The sequence below is a fragment of the Peromyscus californicus genome, unplaced genomic scaffold (assembly GCF_007827085.1).
Source record: "Peromyscus californicus insignis strain IS unplaced genomic scaffold, ASM782708v3 Scaffold_18__1_contigs__length_77618521, whole genome shotgun sequence".
NCBI lineage: Eukaryota > Metazoa > Chordata > Mammalia > Rodentia > Cricetidae > Peromyscus > Peromyscus californicus.
In genome coordinates, this window is record NW_026294480.1 from 61,128,941 (window position 1) to 61,148,311 (window position 19,371).

Here is a 19,371-nt window from a genome sequence, read left to right on the forward strand (position 1 = left end):
CTCATGGTTCTGGAGGTGTCCATTTTGACACATAAGACTCTATTAGAAACACAAGCTATTCCAAGAGTTGCTAATGCTTAGCATAAACTCTGAGATACAAGCACAGCCCAGGGCCAGGGCCTCACTACACCATAACAGCACCTCTCAAGGCAGCCAATGAGGGAACTTTCCAACCAAATAAAAGGCAATCTACACCACCACCACCACCACTACCCCCGCCAGAAGTTCCGGGAGTTTGTCCATGCTCATCTGGGCTGTCTGATGTGGCCAGGAGTCAGGAGCAGGGCCATCAGCCTGAGTGCGTTCACCCAGGCCAGGAGAACAGGACCAGGATGCTGCTTTACCATGCCATGGAGTCAGGAGCCAGGAGGCCCTCACATCCAGGTCCCACTCAGTCGGAGGCCCTCCATACACTGCGGTGTTACTAACCTGTGCTAAAGACAAGCACAAAACCCTTTTCACCTAGGGAGGGAAACTAGTCCAAGTCATCAGTTTCCAAGTCACTACCATTCCAAACTACCCAGACTCGCCTCTGGGAAACAGATTCCTTCGCCTGCTTCTCCTCTTGGGTTCCACATTCTAAAGTCCACTAAATCCCCAAGGTATCCAACAGCCCAAGTTCTGTACCTGCTTAAACACCATAGTGACTGGCAAGAACAGCCTGCTTAAAACAGCTCCTACATTCTGACATGGGGGAAAATGTTCCCAGAAGGCAGAAACCCATGCTGTGACTCAACCATCCAGGAGACCCTTCTCTGAGGCGACATTCTCATGGGAAGAGAGGTTTCTCTCATGCAAAGAAGGGCAAAGTTGCCCCCGCGTCTCTTCAAAGTCCCTTTTCACGACCATACACAGGCAGCCTTCTGAAAGCAGAAAGAAGCCTCCTGTTCTCAACCCACACACCGCTGGCCCTGTGACCCTGACAGGGCCTCACTCAGAGGCAAGAATGCAGGGTGGGAGGCACGACACACCCGAGCAGGCCACAAGCCTGTAGTCCTTTCTCCTCTGCCATTCTCACCTCCCAATCTCCACAGGCCAACAAAGGACAGGCAAGGACCCGCACAGGGCCAGCCTGTGCGTGTGCTACAAGGAGACCTTTCAGGGCCCACCCTCAAGCACTGCCTGAGCAGGAGGTCAGCCTGGTTCTAGCATCACAAAACAAGATGACTCTGTGACCAGACAGCTGTCCCCCGTGGAGGGAAAAGGATTTATTTCACCCAGAGTGACCTCGCTCCCTATGCAGGAAGCCTGGCCAAACCATTTTTCAATAGGTACATGCAGAGGCAGGCATGAGGCTCCAGAGCTGCACCTTCCCTCCCCCTCCCCCTTCCCCTCCCCTCCATCTGATCTCTGGTCTCAAGTCACCCCCCCACCCCACCCCCCGTGTGCTCACTCCCCCAGTCTCTCCCTGTTCCATGATGATCACATCTGCTTGGGAATCTACAATGGCTCCTCCTTTATCCATGGACCTGTGGGTTCTGGTCATGTGACCCACGGTCTTTTTCCTGTCCTTCTCGTCCTTGCTCTTCCTCTGCCTTTCTAGCTACACAGCCCAGTAACTAGGCACATACTCACACAGTTCAAACCCCAACTCTACCTCTAGGTGGCTGTTAAGAGCTGAGGTAAACTGGTTAGATGACGCATTGCTTCCTCCCTGTAGGATGGGGTACTGACAGCACTACTGTCCAGGCAAGAACAGTGCTGAGGAAGGATGAAGACACAGGCAGACTGCTCGAACGAAAGTCTGGCATACAGTATTACCCTATAGAAAGCAGCTCTTAAAACACTTGTTACTTATATATGCCGCTTCCTCCATGAAGCCTTCCTGGGCAACACCAGTCAACATCTTCCTACTGAAGGTTCTGTCAGGAAGCACAGACACCACAACACACAGACACCAGTTGTTAGGGAGTGCTGCATGGAGCAGGGGCAGGATGCTTGAATGGGAATCGGGTGTGTAATTATAAAATGTATGCCTGAAGCACATCCCTTTGGCTTCTAAATCCCCTACACAATTGCAATTGCAGTGTTTCGTCCTAAGATGTTACAGTAGCATAGTTACAGGTTTTGTCTCTCGGACCTAAGGCTTTCATTCTACTTGTACTGAAAGCTTAAGCGCAGAGCTCACACTACAGATGGCTGAGACACAGACTTCTTACCACAGGACCACAGTGGGTCACCAAGCAGCCACTCCTGCATGGAACTTAAAAAGACAGCATCACACTACTAGAAAAATGAAAGTAGTCCATGGTGTGCTGGGCTGTAGCTCAATGGTAGAGGCCTCGCTGAGCCTGTCTGAGGTTCTATTCAAATGAATGAATGTAAAAGGAGATTAAACAGACCCTCAGCAGAAGAGTTCAAATCTATCCTTTTAGCGTTCTAGCTCTTAAACTTTTAATTTTTAAATATATATATGGGAGCAGGCATGCATGTGGATGCAGGTGCCTGCAAAGGCCAGAAGAGGGTTCCAGATCCCCTGAGCTGGAGCTACAGGTAGCTGTGAGCTGTATGAAGTGGGTGCTGGGAACCAAACTCAGTCGTCTGCAAGTGCAGTATGTGTTGCTAACTGAGGAGCCATATTTTCAGCCCCATAGGCCCAAACTCCTTTCCCCAAACATACTAAGCTAAACCATGACTCTAGTAGGGATTGGGAAGTAAATGTATCAACCAGCACAAAGCAAGTCTGGCATAGACTCCTCAAGGCAGCCAAACCCTTAGTCTCTCTGCCTAAACTTCTACAGTATCTTTCCACGTGGAACCTATGGGTTTTTATCTTGTTTTAGGCCTCAGAGAAATTCACATCTTCTCTTCTGAGTGACAAACTGTACTTCTCATCAAAAAACATATCACATCTCCCATTGTGGTGTCTTAATCAGAGATTTTACAGTAGTTTATATTCTAATAAAAAACATACAACTATGATTAGAAATGGATTAGCCAACAGGAAGCTCCAGCAGGCCTATGCTAACTTAAGGATAAACAGGATGAAAATAGACCAACAGCTTTTAAGAAAATGTTTGTTGGGCTGGGGTGTGGGTCAGTAGAGTGACTGCCTAGTTCATGCCAGCCCCCCGGGTTGCATTCCCAGAAAAGAGAAGGGGGAGGAAAACGGTTGTTTTAAATCAGAGTCTAATTACACAGTCACAGTGTGGCACCGGATTGGGGCACGGTTTGCTTAGGCGCTGCCCCAGCTGAAGCTATCATCACCACAGAAGGGATGCAGCACCATTAGAGACCCGGCTTCTCTGCCTCCCCACTGCCTGCCTGGGAGGAGGAAGGGCTGCGTGGTGCAGTAAAGGGACATGGGCTTCAGCAGCTAAGCTTCCATCTACCACTTCCCCTGGGATGAGAGGTGCCCGCAGCTGACTGCCGCCCTCTTTTCCCGCCAGCTGAGCCCCGGTAGAGGAAAGCTGCCATGGACCATGCCAGTGGAGCATGGGTGGGTGAGGCTGATTGGTTTAGGAGCTCAGGAGAAAGCCCGCCTCATTGCAAATACAAGCTGCATGATTTCATGTGGCTTGTTAAGTAATGCGCATGATATCTGGCCTCTACCGGCTGATAGTTTAGTCTTTTTTTCAGAACCTAGGACAGGAAGAATTGTGTTGTTTATTGGGGTTTCTTGAGACTACAACACACTGCACTCTAATATAGCCCATCAAGAGGCCTACTATGGGGAAACAGGAAAAGGTCCCACATGTGTCACACTTCAGGCATCCCTGAGTACAGACTGCCCAAGAAACAGCTGAACTCCTGCCCTAACTCTCAGAGACAACACTGTACACGTGGTCTGTCTAGAAAGGTTAAAAGCCTCACAACCACTTCCTGGTATCTATGGTACTATCTAAGCTGCATCATCCTTTCCATAAGGCTAAATTAAAAGTGTTCATAACAAACTGTGACTCGAAATACTGGCAGCCATCCTTATGACAGAGATGTGCAGAGTTCTACAAGCAAAGACTGTGTTTTTATCAGAAAGAGCTATAAACAAAACAGAATCCAAATATCCCCTGACATCAGTATTCTCTACCAACAGCATTTAACTATGGCTATCCTGCCTCTAAGGATAAAACTATTGGGGACTGGAAAGGTGGCCCAGTGGCTAAGTGCTTGGTGCCCGAGCATGCAAACTTGATTTTGGATCCTAGCACCTATGTAAAAAGCTGGGCATGCCTACACATGTATAACCCCAGCACTGTGGCGATGGATAAGAGTATCACTGAGGCTTGCTGGCTTCTAATCACCGGCCCAGCTCTAGGTTCACGGAGAGACCCAGTCTCAAAGGAACAAGGCGAGAATGAGAGTGGCCCCCCTGACGTTCTCCTTCAGTCTTCATGAGCACCCAGACACACTTGGGCACATACATCATACATCATCACATTCACAGACATACCCAGCCATCATACCAAACATTAATTGGTTGATTAATTAAAGATGAAGCTGCTGAATGGCTTGCCTGCTTGGCCAGGAAGCAGTGGACACGCTTTGAGACAACAGTTCAGAGACCAAGTGTAGTGGTTTGAATGACAAATGTCCCCCACAGCCTCAGGCATTGGAATACGTGGGTCCCCAGTTGGCTGGTGGTGCTGTTTGGGGAGATTGTGGCAAAGCCTTGCTGGAAGAAGTATGTCATGGGAGTAGGTGTGGAGGCATGCTAACTCAAAAGCCTTGCCAACTTCCACTCCGTTTTCTCTGCTTTGTGCTATGGTTCAAAAATGTGAGCTTTCAACTTCCTGTTGCCATGCCTACCATGTGTGGTCATGCCAACCCACCACGATGGACCCTTATCCCTCTGGAATCATAAGCTCAAATAAACTCTTTTTTCTCTAAGTGGCTTGGCCATGAGGTTTTATCACAGCAACAGACACGTAACAAACCCAAATCACAGCAGTGTGGAACCCAGTCCTCTAAATCATGTTTCTCCAACTCCATCGGAAAACAGAAACTTACATGCTCCCTTATCTGCTTGGTCACAGACGGTGCCATCATCACACAGCAGAGGCCGACAACCAGGATGAAGTAGAGTAAATACATGAAGCGGGTGGTCCGAGACTGCCGGATCTTAGGGCAGCAGCCACAGCAGAGGGAGCATCCAGCAGATCCGCAGCAGCAGGCCAACTAGGAAAGACACAAACATCCTCTCAGAGTGTGCCATTGTGACTTAGCAAGAAACACAAAATTGCTCTTCAGGATCATGGAACGTGAGCCTCCAAAACTACTGGAATTTCAAGGGTGGGTGAGAAGTGTCTTGTTATTCACAAGCCCCCTTAAGCCACACCTGAGTCCATACTTAATGGCACGACTCTTGGTGACCCCCTCTCCCCAGCCAGACAGGATGGGGTCTGGCTGTCAGAAGTCAGCCATATGACATTGAAGATTGGAAATTTCAGCTCCCCACTCTCTCCTCTCAGGGAGAGAATGGGTGATTGAGATAAATGACTGACAGCTGATGACTGAATCAGTTGTGATACTCACTGGCATCTCTACAAAAACCCTCATCGGTGGATTCAAAACTTCTGTCAGAAAATGCATCCATGTGCACTGGAGATGTGCCCCATCGCTGTGAAAACAGACACTACTAGGGTTCACACCCTCTGGGGCTCCTCATCTTGTTCATTGGGCTGTGAATTTTATCATTTATGGCAAGTGGGGAAATATAAGAACAGAGCTTCCCCGAAATTCTGTGAGTGATTCAGCAAATTACTGAACCCTATGAGGAAAGGGTCGGAACTCAGTTTTATACCCAATCAGATAGGCTGTGAGAGGTTCGGACTGTGAGTGGCCTTAGAAGTTGGGACAATCTTGTGAGACTGTACCAAACCTTGGTAGTGTCAGGTTTGAACTAAATTATAGGAGACCCAGTTAGCATCATATACAGATGCACTGCTTTCCAAACATTTGCCCTGGCTTTTGGCGGGTAGACCTTCCAGGCTACCAAATGACTATTCTTTCGGTCATCATGACCACAGGACATGAGAAGAGTGTGTGGCCGAGTCTTTGCTAGAACTGTCTCACATGATGAGCACTGATGACTTGGAAGGTGGCCAGGAATAAGCAGGAAAGGGACTTCCTCAGAAGTACACAGTCATTACACTTAAGAGAAAACAAGGGTTTCTGGGATCAGCTAAGGGCAAAAACAGCAGCCAAGAACTAAAAAAGGGAGGACACAAAAGAGGAAGAACATGGGAAACAAGAAGCTGGACCCAACAACCAATGTCAAAATCCAGAGTCTATGTACAAACTGTGAACCCTAGGAACATGCTGGGAGGAAAAGGCTGTGCTTCCAGAGGGGAGCCTGCAACTTGAAACCCCAAAGACAGGGTCGTAGGTACTTCTTCTGCATGCACTATTTCTCAGTCTTGTGCCCTTCAGGGGCAATCTTTCTAGGCTAATGAGTGGGGCACCGCTCTGTGAGCACAGAACTCCCGCTGTACCACTAACAGCAGACAAGGCTTTCACCTGGGAAACTAAATCATTGTGCCATGTGCGGGGCACATGTGTGTAGATGCATGTGGAGGCTAGAAGTCTACACTGGGTGTCACCCCTCAGTCATGTCTCTACCTCATTTTGCAAGACAGTCTCACACTGAACATGGATCTCATCAATTCAGCTGGATAAGCTGGCCAGCAAGCCCAAGAGCTCCTCCTGTTCTGGCCTCCACAGCGCTGGGATTACAGAGGTGTGCTGCCACATTCAGTTTTAACGTGGGTCCTAGAAATCAAATCAGTTCCTTGTGCTTACACAGCAAGTATTTTTACCAATTCAACAGTCTCTCTGCCCCCCATTATTTGGTCTTTGAGAAAACACAAGGCAGCGGGGCAGTGGCTAGCAGTCCAGGCTAGAAGTCAGTCTTTGTGGAGGTAGACTCCGCCACCTGGAGATAAAGCCATTTCCTTCTTCAAGACTCAGTGTCCTCACTTATAAAGTAACAATGGTAACAGGACATATGCTACACGTCCCTTATACACTGCTGTGGTCTTTTGGAAGCTCCCTCAGATGCATTTGACTCAAGGGAGGAGCTGCTACCCAACAGGGCTTCTATGAAAGGAATTACAAAAACTGCAGATTGCATCCAAATATTTGAGTATGAGCACTGTTCTATATCGAACCTAAGCCCTAATGATTCAATTTCTTGGTAATGATCTGGAAGGAAGTTTGGGACTTTGCAAAGCTTCAAAACAAACACCAGTTAAAAAAACTTCATTATAAACATCATGTACAAGGAGACTAGTTGACAGGTATGTAGCTAAGACATCAAATTAAAATGCTGTGGTAGACCTCAGAAGTCTGCTCACGTCTCATGCTTCCTCACTTCATGAAAGCACCAGTGTTTGAGCCTCTGTCCTGCACTGTAGCATGTCCTCCATGCATCCTTCATTCAACTTTCCACACCACCTTACTCAAAAGGCTCAGAAAATTAGGCCGTCACTACAAGGGAAGCTACTCTCCTTAGGCCGAGCCAACAGATCAGCACTGTGCGATACTAACACTGCTGCATGTGTTTTTATCAGCTACACCTCCATCTCCTTTACAATTCATTCATCCTTTCCGTTTTTGCTTTGTTTGGGCCTTAAGCTCCTCCCAAGTGCTGGGATTATAGGCATGCACTACCACACTGGGTTTATAACATGCTACAGTTGAACCCAAGGCTTTGTATACGTTAGGCAAAGCACTGTACCAACGGAGCTGCCTCCCAAGGCCACTTTATCCTCATTGTCAATCTCTGGTTTTATTTATCTTTCTACACACATGCTCAAGTCTTTCTCTCTCTTTCTGCTTGCTCTTCTCTCCGCTTCCAAACAAATTTGATTCTCTGGGCTCTCCCTCGTCTTTCTTAGCTTTTCTTAAGTCACGTTGTCTCAGGTAACCAGATTTGCTGCATCCCAAGTTCAAATGTGATAACACTTAGCCCAGTTGGAAAGAAAACTCCTTTAGAAGCAGTTTTCTATAGTTTGGGCCTCAAGCATCACCCAAGTGACCACACAGTAAAAGACTGGCCCAGCACAGTACAATCTAAAAGCTCAAGAAAGGTCAGGTCACAGAAAGGGACTGGGAGCTCCTGGCTCCCTCTGTTTGCTATCTGCTCCCCTCCTGATGGGCTACTTGTCATAGGCCCAAAGCAACAGGAACAGCCAATCACATTCTAAAACGGTGAGCTCAGTAAGCCTCTCCCCTTTATAGGCTGACCATCTCAGGTAAATTAGAACTAGCTAGAAAGTTTCGAGCTAATGGTAGAATTACCCACAGCAGAATCAATAAGTAAGCTTGCTATCTCTACGGAAGGGAAAATGAACACACACAGACATTTAAATTTGTCTAAACGGTGACGGAAAGGATGTGATATGTAAATCACTACAATGAAGCAAGCTGTTCAATCCTACTCTATCATTAAAGTCCTGTATCAATGTATACACGGCATTTATCAAGCATTCCTCTTTACTTAGAGTGCTACGGTCCAGTGGTGGAGAATTTGCCTAGCACATGCAACACAATTGGTCTAAACAGTACTGCCCAAAACCAGACATATGTACATTTACATGTATGCACATATTGTACAAAAATTCTAAAAAAATGCTGTAATTCAACAGTAGCCTTTTCTCCTACACCAACAGCCGTTCTTCAAGGCAAACTACACCAATAGACAAGGAATGCACGTGGAGCCTTGAGCTGAGTCCCGACAAACGTGCCAGGTGGAAGCCGAAACCGTGTCTGTGAAAGGCACAGCAGAATTCCAGGAGAGTGACTGCACCTGTGCTGACTGGCCACCGTTTCGGAGAACATAACTTATGATAAACTAGGTTTCATCCAGCCCCGGCCTCCAGAGCCGTATTACCTTGGCATCACTCATCCTGTTCTTCACCTTAGACAACTGACTGGCCTAACACTAAACTGTCACAAGCTTGGAGAGAAAAGCGAGTGTCCTGTGCCTGGCTCTACAAGGCATAAACCTGTTGCCAAACAAGTCAGGCTTATAAAACACACAAATGTAGGGTTTACAGTACCAAGACCAAGTTGTGACATAAACCAGGGACTCTGAGAGACAAAGAGGAGATATAGACTCATCGGACATAACAAATGTGCCGCTGTGCTGGGGGGATGCTGTGAGGGGCTAGGGACCATGGGAAGATACTGATGTCACTGGGAAAGCGGATCCTGGAAGGATGCTGGGCATCTTTGAGGAAGATGCACCTCTGTGGTAACAGAGGAGATGTAAAATATTTCTCTTTTCTACTCAATTTTGCTATGAGCTTAAAACTACTCTTTTTCAAAGCCTTTTGTTTAAAATAAAAACGAAACACGAACAAAGCAGTGTTGTGCATCCTCGCCTCGGTAAACGGATGCTGGATGAGTAATGGGTGGTGAAGTCATGTGGGCGGCAAACTCCTCAAACAAACAGCCCAAGCCATCCCAGTCCCGGCCGGGGCTGAAGTCACAGACCATATGCTGAACATGGAATTTCTTACTCACATCATATCACAGAGCACTAAGGACTATGATTTTTATTTTACTGCTTTTATTCTTTGAGATTATAATTACATCACTTTGCCCTTCTCTTGCCTCCCCCCAAACTTTACCATATATCCCTCCTTACTCTCTTTCAAATTCGTGGCCTGCTTTCATTGTTGTTACATTTGTATGTATGTATGTATGCATGCATGTATGTATGTATGTATGTATGTATATTCCTAAATACATGAAAACAACCTACCCATTCTATATGGTATTATTTGTACGTATGTTTTTAGAGCTGACTATTTGGTATTGGTAACCAATTAGTGTGCTCTTCCTTGGAGAAGACCATTTCTCCTGTTCTTGGCATTCCTTAGCTGCTGTAGGGTTAAGGCCTTGAGCTCTCCTCTGTATAATTTTTAAACTCTTCAGAGGGCAATGCTTGCAGTTCTTCAAAGTTCATCCTTGTAGACACATACCTACAAGTATTCAAAGACTTGGTTACAAACACTGGGAAAAACTGTATAATCCATCCACACAAGGCCTAGTGTTAATTGTGGGCTATCTACCCAATGGGATATTGTTTTAAAATGAGTAGGTTAGAATTACTGAACCTTTTTCTCCCTCAAAATTCACATGTTGAAGTACTAACCTCCAGTACCTAAAAATGTGACTTTGTTTGGTCTTTAGAAAGTAAGGTTTTCGAACAGGATCACTGGAATGGTCCCTAACCCAGCGGGCTTTGTCCTTATCAGGAGAGATGAGAATACAGAGTCACAGGACTGCTCTGTAAAAAGATGCTAAGGGGCCATTTGTAAGACAACCAGCCAAAACCTTGCTCTGGAGTTTTAGCCTCTGGAAACTCAAGACTGAGTTTTTGTTTAAGCTATGTGGTTGGAGATCTTGAGTGTGGTGGCCCCCACTAACACAGTCCACATGCGCTGACTCAGACTGACTATGTAGAGAGGTACATAGAGCCATGTGGGAAGACCCAAGACTACTAACTGACTACCAGAGGAATGACCTAGATATGGGGAGGGAAAAGAGACATCTCCTTCTTTATACTCAAGCTTTTACTATGTGTGTATTACTTTTGTTTTGCTTTGCTTTGGGAAGGGGTCTTATGAAGTTCATGTTGGCCTCAAACTCTCTATGTATCTGAGGTGGGTCTTGTATTACTGACTCTCCTCCCAAGTGCTGGGATTACTGGCACACGGCACCATACTTGACGAATAGTCATATTTCCTTTCTTTTTAAAGAGCCGCACATGTACCCAGGCTGCATGAGATCCTGTCAAAGAAAGGAAGAGAGAGAAGGAAGGAAAGAAGGGAGGGAGGGAGGAAGGAAGAGAGGGAAGAAGGAAAGGAGGAAAGGAGGGAGGGAAAATCTAAGTATTTTGGAAAAGCAATGAGGTCTGAAGATGTTTCTGTAAAAGGATTTGTGAACACAGTATGGACTTAAGATTCTCTTCCCTGCTGAAGAGTCCTTCTGTCCCTCAAACAAATCACAAAGAGGCATCTGTCACTCCCAGGGCCTTTCCCACTACCCCAGTTCACTTCTGAGGCATGCTCAACACAGGCACTCAGAAGTAAAAGGTGCTTTGTCCTTGCCTGGGAAAGGCTCAAAATGAAGTCAGGCCAGCTGCTCTCACCGCTTTCCCTTCATCTAAGGAGAATCCAAAATGTGTTCCACAAAAAGTGAATACCATTCTCCATTCTCCTTCCCGGCCTTGCCCACCAATCCTGTGAAATCATCATCTCCAGGACTGACGGAGGCCTACGAGGAAATGTGCCAGGATCCATGAGCTAGGGATGAGAGTGACTTCAATTACTTCTATTAAGTCAAAACACAATATCCCCATTACCTGGAGGTCCAAGCCATCAGTCCAAACTGAAAACAGCAACACATCAGGAACCCTGCAAGTGTCCCTGGTAAGCACAAGCAAACAGTGGTACCTAACTCACGCAAGAGCCCTGCTCTCTGCAGTTCAAATCTTCTTGCACAGTCCCAAAGGCCTAACTACCTGGTTCTGAAGCTCACAGCAGGCAGCTGTACAACGGGGCAGGAGTGGGTGGGGGCGATCGGGGATGGTGGGGTCCTTGAGTGTGAAGCTTAACTCAGGAGTCTGGGTGCCCACGCTCATGATCACACAAAACGTCAATTCTGGGTCCCTTTCTCATGAACCCATGGAGTGAAATTCATGAGCAACCGAAAGGATGGGCTTTAAATGAAATTCTTATTACAGAGAGAAAAAAAATAAAAGAACGATCAAAGCTCTATTGTAGAAAATGGTCTGGAAGGCAAGCGAAGCTCCAAAAGAGACCCAGTAGGGGGCTGCCGGAGAGTATGGGAGGGGGATGTGCTGAAATGTTTGTCTATGGGCTCTTTATAGGACTTATGGTAGAAACTGGGAAGAGACTGAGGTGGTTTTTATTAAGACTGCTAATTCTCTGAACATAGTGAAGCTGAGTCAATAGGGACCCACATGCTCTACACACACTCTACTGATCCAAGCAGGGAGATGATCATGCATGCTCACACACTCACTTACTTAAAGAAGTGCCCAGGCTTTGACGCCCTCCACGCATCTCTCACTTGTTGCTAGCTGCTGACATTGACTGTCCACTGGCCTTAGCCATAGCCAGCTAAATTACCACTCACTGACTTGGTGAGGTCGGCGAGCTGTTAAGACCACACAGTCTTTGTTCTCGAATTTACATGCCCAGCTAGAACTTCAGCACAGGCCTTGTTCTTTGGCTGGCTGTGGATCGTTAAGTCTTATCATAGTTTACCAAGATGTAGCTGCGGTTTCTCTTGATTACCTCATGTTTAACTCCTTGTCTACAGATTGGTCTGGGTGTTCATCACCTTTTTGGAATAGGCAGACTAGAACAGGTGGAAAGGAAGAGAATTGTTAAAAAACTGTCCCTACTTATAATTTAGTCTATTTTAACTACCAGCAAGACTGCATGAAAAACCAGCAGTGTCTTGTGTGGACTGCCTCTTACCTGGTCAGCTCGGTTATCCCAGACTCAGCGGCAAGCACTTTTACCTCTCGTTGCTAGTGTTCTGGATCCCACCATTTTAATCCTCACACTCCTTAATACCTTCGGTTTTTTACCATAATAGGAAGGCCTGGTGTAGCCCCGATCTGAAAACTGGAAGGCCAGAGTTTAAACTGGGCAGCTCTGGGCTCTGAAATTATGGACCACACAATCAGTACTTTGCAGCTGACCCCCCCCAACCCCCCACCCTGTGAGTTTATGCAGGGCTTATCCTACTGCATGAGGGCTAGGAAGAGGAGTACAGGTGCCACCATGGAGCCAGGCAGTGCATGCCGGGTAGTGCACGTGGGCACAGCCCTTTACAAACACCTATCTATGAAATACTGAAGTAGGGTTACAGAAGAAGTCCTTTGCTGAGATAGAGTGTACCGTGTGACAGGAGACGGAGAATAGGGAACTTCTGTATTCCACACTGTAGGGAGGACTCGACACTTACACACTATTAATGGGCCATTATAGGTTCTGGGTCAACTTTCCAGGCCAGGCAGCACCTAGGGAGATGCAGAGTTGATACCAGCAGACACTGGCCAAGAAGTGCCTGAGACAGCCAGGAAAAGGTAGGAAAAGTATGAATGGCAGACATCTCAGAAAACGGTGGTCACCTGACCAGGGGGGCACGGTTCAGCTCTGGGATCATAAATAGTCTTTGTTCCCCTCTTTGCAAAAACTGTGAGCTAAAGATGAGATGGTAGGGCGCTTCCATGAGGGGGTTGGCCTACCATCCTCTCAGATGTCTGTCATCTAACTAAAGCACAATTTACAGACTTAACATCGGTTCCTGCTCACTGACATGTATGATAACAAACAACCCAAGCTCAGCTACAACAGTTCCAACTGTAGCTAGTCCTTCAGTTACAGCTGTCGCTCATCCCAGACTCACAGAATAACTGTGCCAAAGTGAACTCAACACAAACACATGCATTAGAATGTTGTTTATCCCGCGCGCGAACAAGGCTTACTTCATCCATATTAGCAAACACCTGCCAATCTCTCACTCTCTGCAAGGGATGGCGATCATTGTTACCGCTGCCGCTGCTGCCGTCATCTCTGAAGGAGCAGAGACCAGGGCTCAGGGGAGTGATGTAACTTAAGGTGCCAGGCGGGGAGGGTTTCATCTGGTGAACTCTCTCTATTGCCTGCTTGCATGAGAGTCAACAGGACAGATCACATTGGCCAAACCTTGGTTTCCTCTAAAAGGGAGACTGGCTGAGTTGGGGGAGGGGTAAGCAAGGAAGAAGCAATTTTTCTTTCCTGGCCTACAAAGTAAGAGGCCAACCAGTCACCTCCCTTCTATGCCCATCTTCTCTGGCATACTTGACTTCTAGGACTTCTGGCAGCAGGGACCTGGAAGTGTTCTCTGAGTCTTCTGCCAAGTAGATCAACCACCCAGGCACGAAACTCACTACCTCATCACCAAATCCTGCCCTGTACTCAAATCCCAGCTCCTGGCTCTACAGAAACACCCAGGCCATTCACTCACCCTGCCAGTGTTTGTTGTATGCATGTTTCCTAAGAGCAGCATTTGCTCCTAGGAGTGTAACGGTGAACATGGCACCTCATTCCCATCACCAAGCAAGGAAAGAAAGGTTTTTGTAAAAATGACCAACTACGTGTCTAAGAAGAGAAGAGATGTCAGGCACTTGGTGGCTCATGTCTACAATCTCAGCACTTGGAAGGCTCAGGCAGGAGAATTGCTATGAGTTTGAGGCCAATCTGATCTGGGCTACAGAGCTGTAACCTGTCTAAAAACAACAACAAAACAAGACAAAACAAACAAAAAACAGACAGAAAGAGAAGGAATAACAAGAAAAGAAAAATTGACTAAGAGAAAAGATGAAAGGGAAGGAAATTTTAATGTTCAAATGAATAGAGTATTGATCAACTGATTGCTTAAATTTCAGCAGATTCAGGCCGGGCGGTGGTGGCGCACGCCTTTAATCCCAGCACTCGGGAGGCAGAGCCAGGCGGATCTCTGTGAGTTCGAGGCCAGCCTGGACTACCAAGTGAGTTCCAGGAAAGGCGCAAAGCTACACAGAGAAACCCTGTCTCGAAAAACCAAAAAAAAAAAAAAAAAAAAAATTCAGCAGATTCACATGTAGAATATGCCCACTGCAATGATTTTCCCAGGCACACAGAAAGCAATCTATGGTGTGTTAACTGAAAGCAGCTAATAACGCAAGAACACTGAGTAGAGCAGCCCTGGAGATACAAACGTAACAAGACAGAACAGCAACACACACACAACCCAGAAGATGTATCAATACGCCAGCAGCACTGACAAGTTACAGGGATAGGAGTGATTACATTGGTCTGTATTTTCTGAACTCTGCAACAAGTACCTATCTTATAGATAGAAAACCACTGTCCCAAGTTTCTCTTTGGGAGGAAAACAAACAGCATTCCTCCTCCAGCTTGTAGGTGGTGAGCACTCAAATGCTTGCTAAATGAATCAGCGAGCTAATAAAAGAACTCTACTTCAACCAGGAGACTAATGCAAGATCACCAGGTAACTGAAGCACAAAAGATTAAAAATGTCCACTGTACTCTTAAAAAATGTTGAAGATGGTAAAATTCCATTCCATGTTTTTACCACAAACAAAACCACAACAATTAGGACTGGGGATGTGGCCCCGTGGTTGAGTATTTCCTAGTATGTGAAAGACCCTGACTTTGATTTCTTAGCATGCATAAACAAACAAACAAATAATAAATAAATCTCTGTGACTCTGATAGTATTTTTGTTTAACTAGTATAATAAACTCTACTTGGTGGGGTCTCTAGCAATAATAAATGAAATGTAAACACTAAACAACCACCTAAAAGGTCAAGCGGGTGAAGAGGAAGCTATGTAGCACAGAGGCCAGAAGTGAGTGCTCCTATAGCCCTGTCCACCCCCCTCTGGACTTTTCCTCTTTGGCGGCCAGGCTTCTCAGTGGTTCCCGCTGGGCAGCAGGCCACTGAGGGCTGTCAGGAGTCCTTTTCAGTATCCTGGAACACACTGGTTTCCACAAGAAGTACAGCTGAGGGCCAAGTCAGTGCCCTGCCCTTGGCCACCAGGACCAAGCCTTTGAAACCCAAGGCCAGGCTGTGAACACTCACAAAGCCAGCACCTATGATGGAGTTACAACTGGAACTGGACAGAGCTGTTCTTCTGGGGAGCGTTTTCTCACGCGGTGAGGGTTACTTTCCACACGAAAGGATGTTTACAGAGTTCCCTACTCCCAGACAGCAGATGGAGTCTTTCAATCATTCAAAAACACACTGCCATCTCTACTTACATGCCTTACAGAAAACACCACACAAAACACTGGTTATTTTTCATCTGTGATTTCATCAAAGTCCAAAAGTACTCAATGGAAAATCCCAGGAACATGTAATTCATTAATCTAAAGTAAGTTTTATTATAGTATATTGTTAGAATTTTTTATTATAATTTGGTATTGTTAATCGCTTACCATGCCTAACATAAATTAAAATTTATCATATTGACATATAGGGAAAAGCATGGAGTATATGTAAAGTCGGTACTCATCCATGGTTGCAGGTGTCTACTGTGGGTTGTGACCATATGCACCATGGATAAGGCAGGATGGGCTGTACATTCCTGTTGGTTAGTAAAGTGATTGAACAAGATTTAAGGTTAAGGTAAACAAATTCTACCTTTCTGAGTTCAACAGAAAATGGGCATTCCTAAGAGGCAGAGCATGAAGAGTAAGCTTCCTCAAGTTCAGCATTACTGATACTGGGTGAGGGTGGGGGTTTTAATTGCTGTGGAAGATGACCTGTGCTCTGTGGCACAGTCAGCAGTGATCCTGACCTCCTCCTTGGCCTCCTCAGCTAGATGCAATAGCAGCCTCCCTCTCCCCCACAACTCAGACAATCATCAACATCTCCAGACAGCTGCTCCTTGGCTGAGAACCACTGACTTCAGAGTCAAGTGCAGGAGCAACAGAGTCAAAACCCAGAAGAATATCCCAACAACATGGGAAAGGTGGTTCTGTGCATATAACAAATGGGGGCTCCAACTAAAGCTATCTTCATCTTTTTCTTATCAGGGAGGAGAAAGTATGGGTGCAGGAACATCATTTGTACCCATCAAGGAGAAAGTATCTTCATATCTTCAGTAGAATAGACAAAAGCGTGCGGGGGCGGGGGGGGGGGGGGGGGGGGGGGGGGGGCGCACACATGGGACCTTACATTCCAGAAGAAAATGTTGCCAGGAAATGAATCCATGGAATTCAAAATGGAAAAGTAGTCTGGAGAAATGGGGAAAGCACACATTGAGTTTAAATCCCTATTGCAAATTAGTTCTACACACTCTCCTCAAAGGTGGAAAGAGAATCTTGCTTATCTTACTTTATAAATAACAGCTTATCAGCTGGCAATTACTGAAACTCTAAACCCCAGATCTGCCTCCTGTGTCTTGGGGATTACGCTGCAATGGAGAGATGTGGTGAGCCCTTTCCAAGAGCCACCGAGTGCCAGCTCAGCAACCAGGCCCTGCCAAGCCACAGGGCACTCTCCAGGCTGGAGACCAGGTCACAGAGCCAAGGAGATGGAGAAGTATGCTCTGCCATGGGAACAGTGATGAGTTCATTTCACTGCTCTCGGAGAGCTGAGCCGGGAGGGTGGGGGCTCAGGAGTGCCAGTGTAAAGGGCTTCATAGGGAACACATTTCTCAAGCAAAATTTTCTGCCCAGATGCAGCACGTAAGACACCTGGATGCACTATAACCCTACAGACAATACAATATTCCCATAACAAATGCTTACCAGGGCTTCCTAGTAGGCAACACTGCCCCAGGACCTGACAATACAACCTATGCCCTCAGGAAGCTCACATTCTAGTAAATCAATTTTACCCACTTAGCATCCTGGAAAGCCAACTCAATCTGGGACATGTCCGCAAATGTGGATGGGAAGCCTTGGATGTAATCCAGTCCTCTAGTTTTCCTGAAGTGAGACAGATATCCAGAAAGGCCATGGTTCAAGGACAAACTTAATGATGAATATGAGACTTCAGTGGACAAATAAAAACTCTACGAACAACTCCACGAACAATTCAGCGTTCTGGAAGAGGGTTCGGCCAGTGACTTGGCCTCTGGGCTCCACACTTCAGTATCTGCGGTGGAACATACTCCGAGGCATTCAAAAATGCTACACGAAGTCATGGTAAATAATCTGAAGCAGCATTCAGCTCATCCTAGCAAATGGGCAGTAAGTGTCTAGTGCATTTTGAAAGGTTTCCATCACAACCAGAGAAAACCAAAAGCTGGACAACAATGCCCTAACCCCAGGCTGGCCACAAAACCGAGTGGCTTCCTGCAGCTACAGCTGAATCCCCATCAATGCCTAGCCTTGATGAACCTCCTTCCCCCACCTTCTGAGAAGCAAAGAGCAGGAAATTCCCTCCTCACCCCTCCTCTCTGTAGGGCCAACTACCGGTCACATCCCCCTGCCCACACCATAGAATGGCTGGTACTCAAGTTAAACCTTGTCACCGCCCAGTGAGAAGGGTTTCTCTTTGTGGTCTGTTTTTGAAGCAGGATCTCACGTAGCTCGTAGCTCGGGCCTTGAGCTCATTCTGTAGTTGAGCATGACCTTGAACTTCTGACCTCCTGCCTCCACCTCCACTTTGCCTGGTTTATCTGGTGATGGAGACTGACCCCAGTGCTTCATGCATTCTAGGGGAGCATTCTAATGAACTGAACTGCATCCCTAGCCCCAAGATGTCTCCAGCTTTTTGGTTTTCCAAATCTGTCTCAGAGTGAGAGCTCTGGCCACACTTGACCAACCTTAGATTGTTTAGGGCAGTCAGGATTCCATAGAATACTACTTTTTAGGGTCCACAAAATGCTCAATAAGCAGGTAAAATTTTCATGTAAATCAGAAAATAAGGTGTCAGGCAACTAGCTCTAGTTTGGAAAACCACCACTGTGTCATGGTCCAGAGGCAAGAGCAGGGGCAAGAGACAGAGTGGGGAAGGGGGGAAGGCCCACACTAGCCCCACAGGCCACCCTCACCCTTCCAAGGCACTCTGCTCTGGATGAAGGGCTGTGGGGACATGAGAGGGCTTACTGGGCAGCTTTCCCTCGGAGCCGGAGCAGCAGCTACACTTGGTTTTTACAGCTGAGAAAATACCTCCTCATGGTTAATCTTACTATCCATCAATCCCCAAAATACTAGGAAGCCTCAGCCTAGCTCCCCTTTCATTTCATCACGGAAATCCCCGCTTCCAACATGAAATGCAAAGAATCAGTGTTGGCTCATCCCCAAAACAAGTATCACAAGTTAAAGGCAGCAGCATTCAGCCACCCCCTAACCTTAACCCTTCTGAACCAGGTCCTCCTTCCAAGGCTGACTGAGGCCCAACCCTAAACAGCTGGAACTGGGATGCTTGCCATCAGGATGTACTGCCTCAGTGGCAACAGCTGGCAGACCAACATGAGAAGTGGTCTGCTTAACTGTACCTGCAAAGAGACCAGGGCCCAGGTGAAGACGCAGTCCAATGGCACAGCACTGGCATGCCTGGGGTTCCTGGATTCAACCCTCAAAACACTGTAGGTCAGTAGGAGGAATAAAATAAAAGAGTCACTTCTCCCAAAATACCAGCAGAAATGAAAACAGTCATAAGCAAGACCTCCTTGCTCCTCCTTATTTTCTTCTTCACTCATCAGGCAATCGGGGATCTAAAGAGGTTTCCCGGGTCACTTTCAAAGAGGTCACTGCTCACAGTGGGAGCAGTGTGCCCTTACTTTCATCCTCCCTAGATTGTGAAGGCCGGCACCCCAGCATCAAAGTCAAACGTGAGGACCGGAAGCGAAGCAGAGACATCCAGTGTGAGCTGTTAACTGGGCTGG

At 46.8% G+C, this 19,371-nt stretch overlaps 1 protein-coding gene across 2 annotated transcripts in view; it reads right to left on the reverse strand.

The window, feature by feature from the left end:
- Positions 1-19,371, reverse strand: part of Serinc5 (serine incorporator 5) — a 101,571-nt gene that overhangs the window by 51,825 nt on the left and 30,375 nt on the right. For both annotated transcript variants that reach the window (XM_052743573.1, XM_052743574.1), the window contains exon 2: positions 4,948-5,115. In XM_052743573.1, the coding sequence (XP_052599533.1) occupies positions 4,948-5,115 (168 nt within the window). The remainder of the gene's footprint in view (positions 1-4,947; positions 5,116-19,371) is intronic.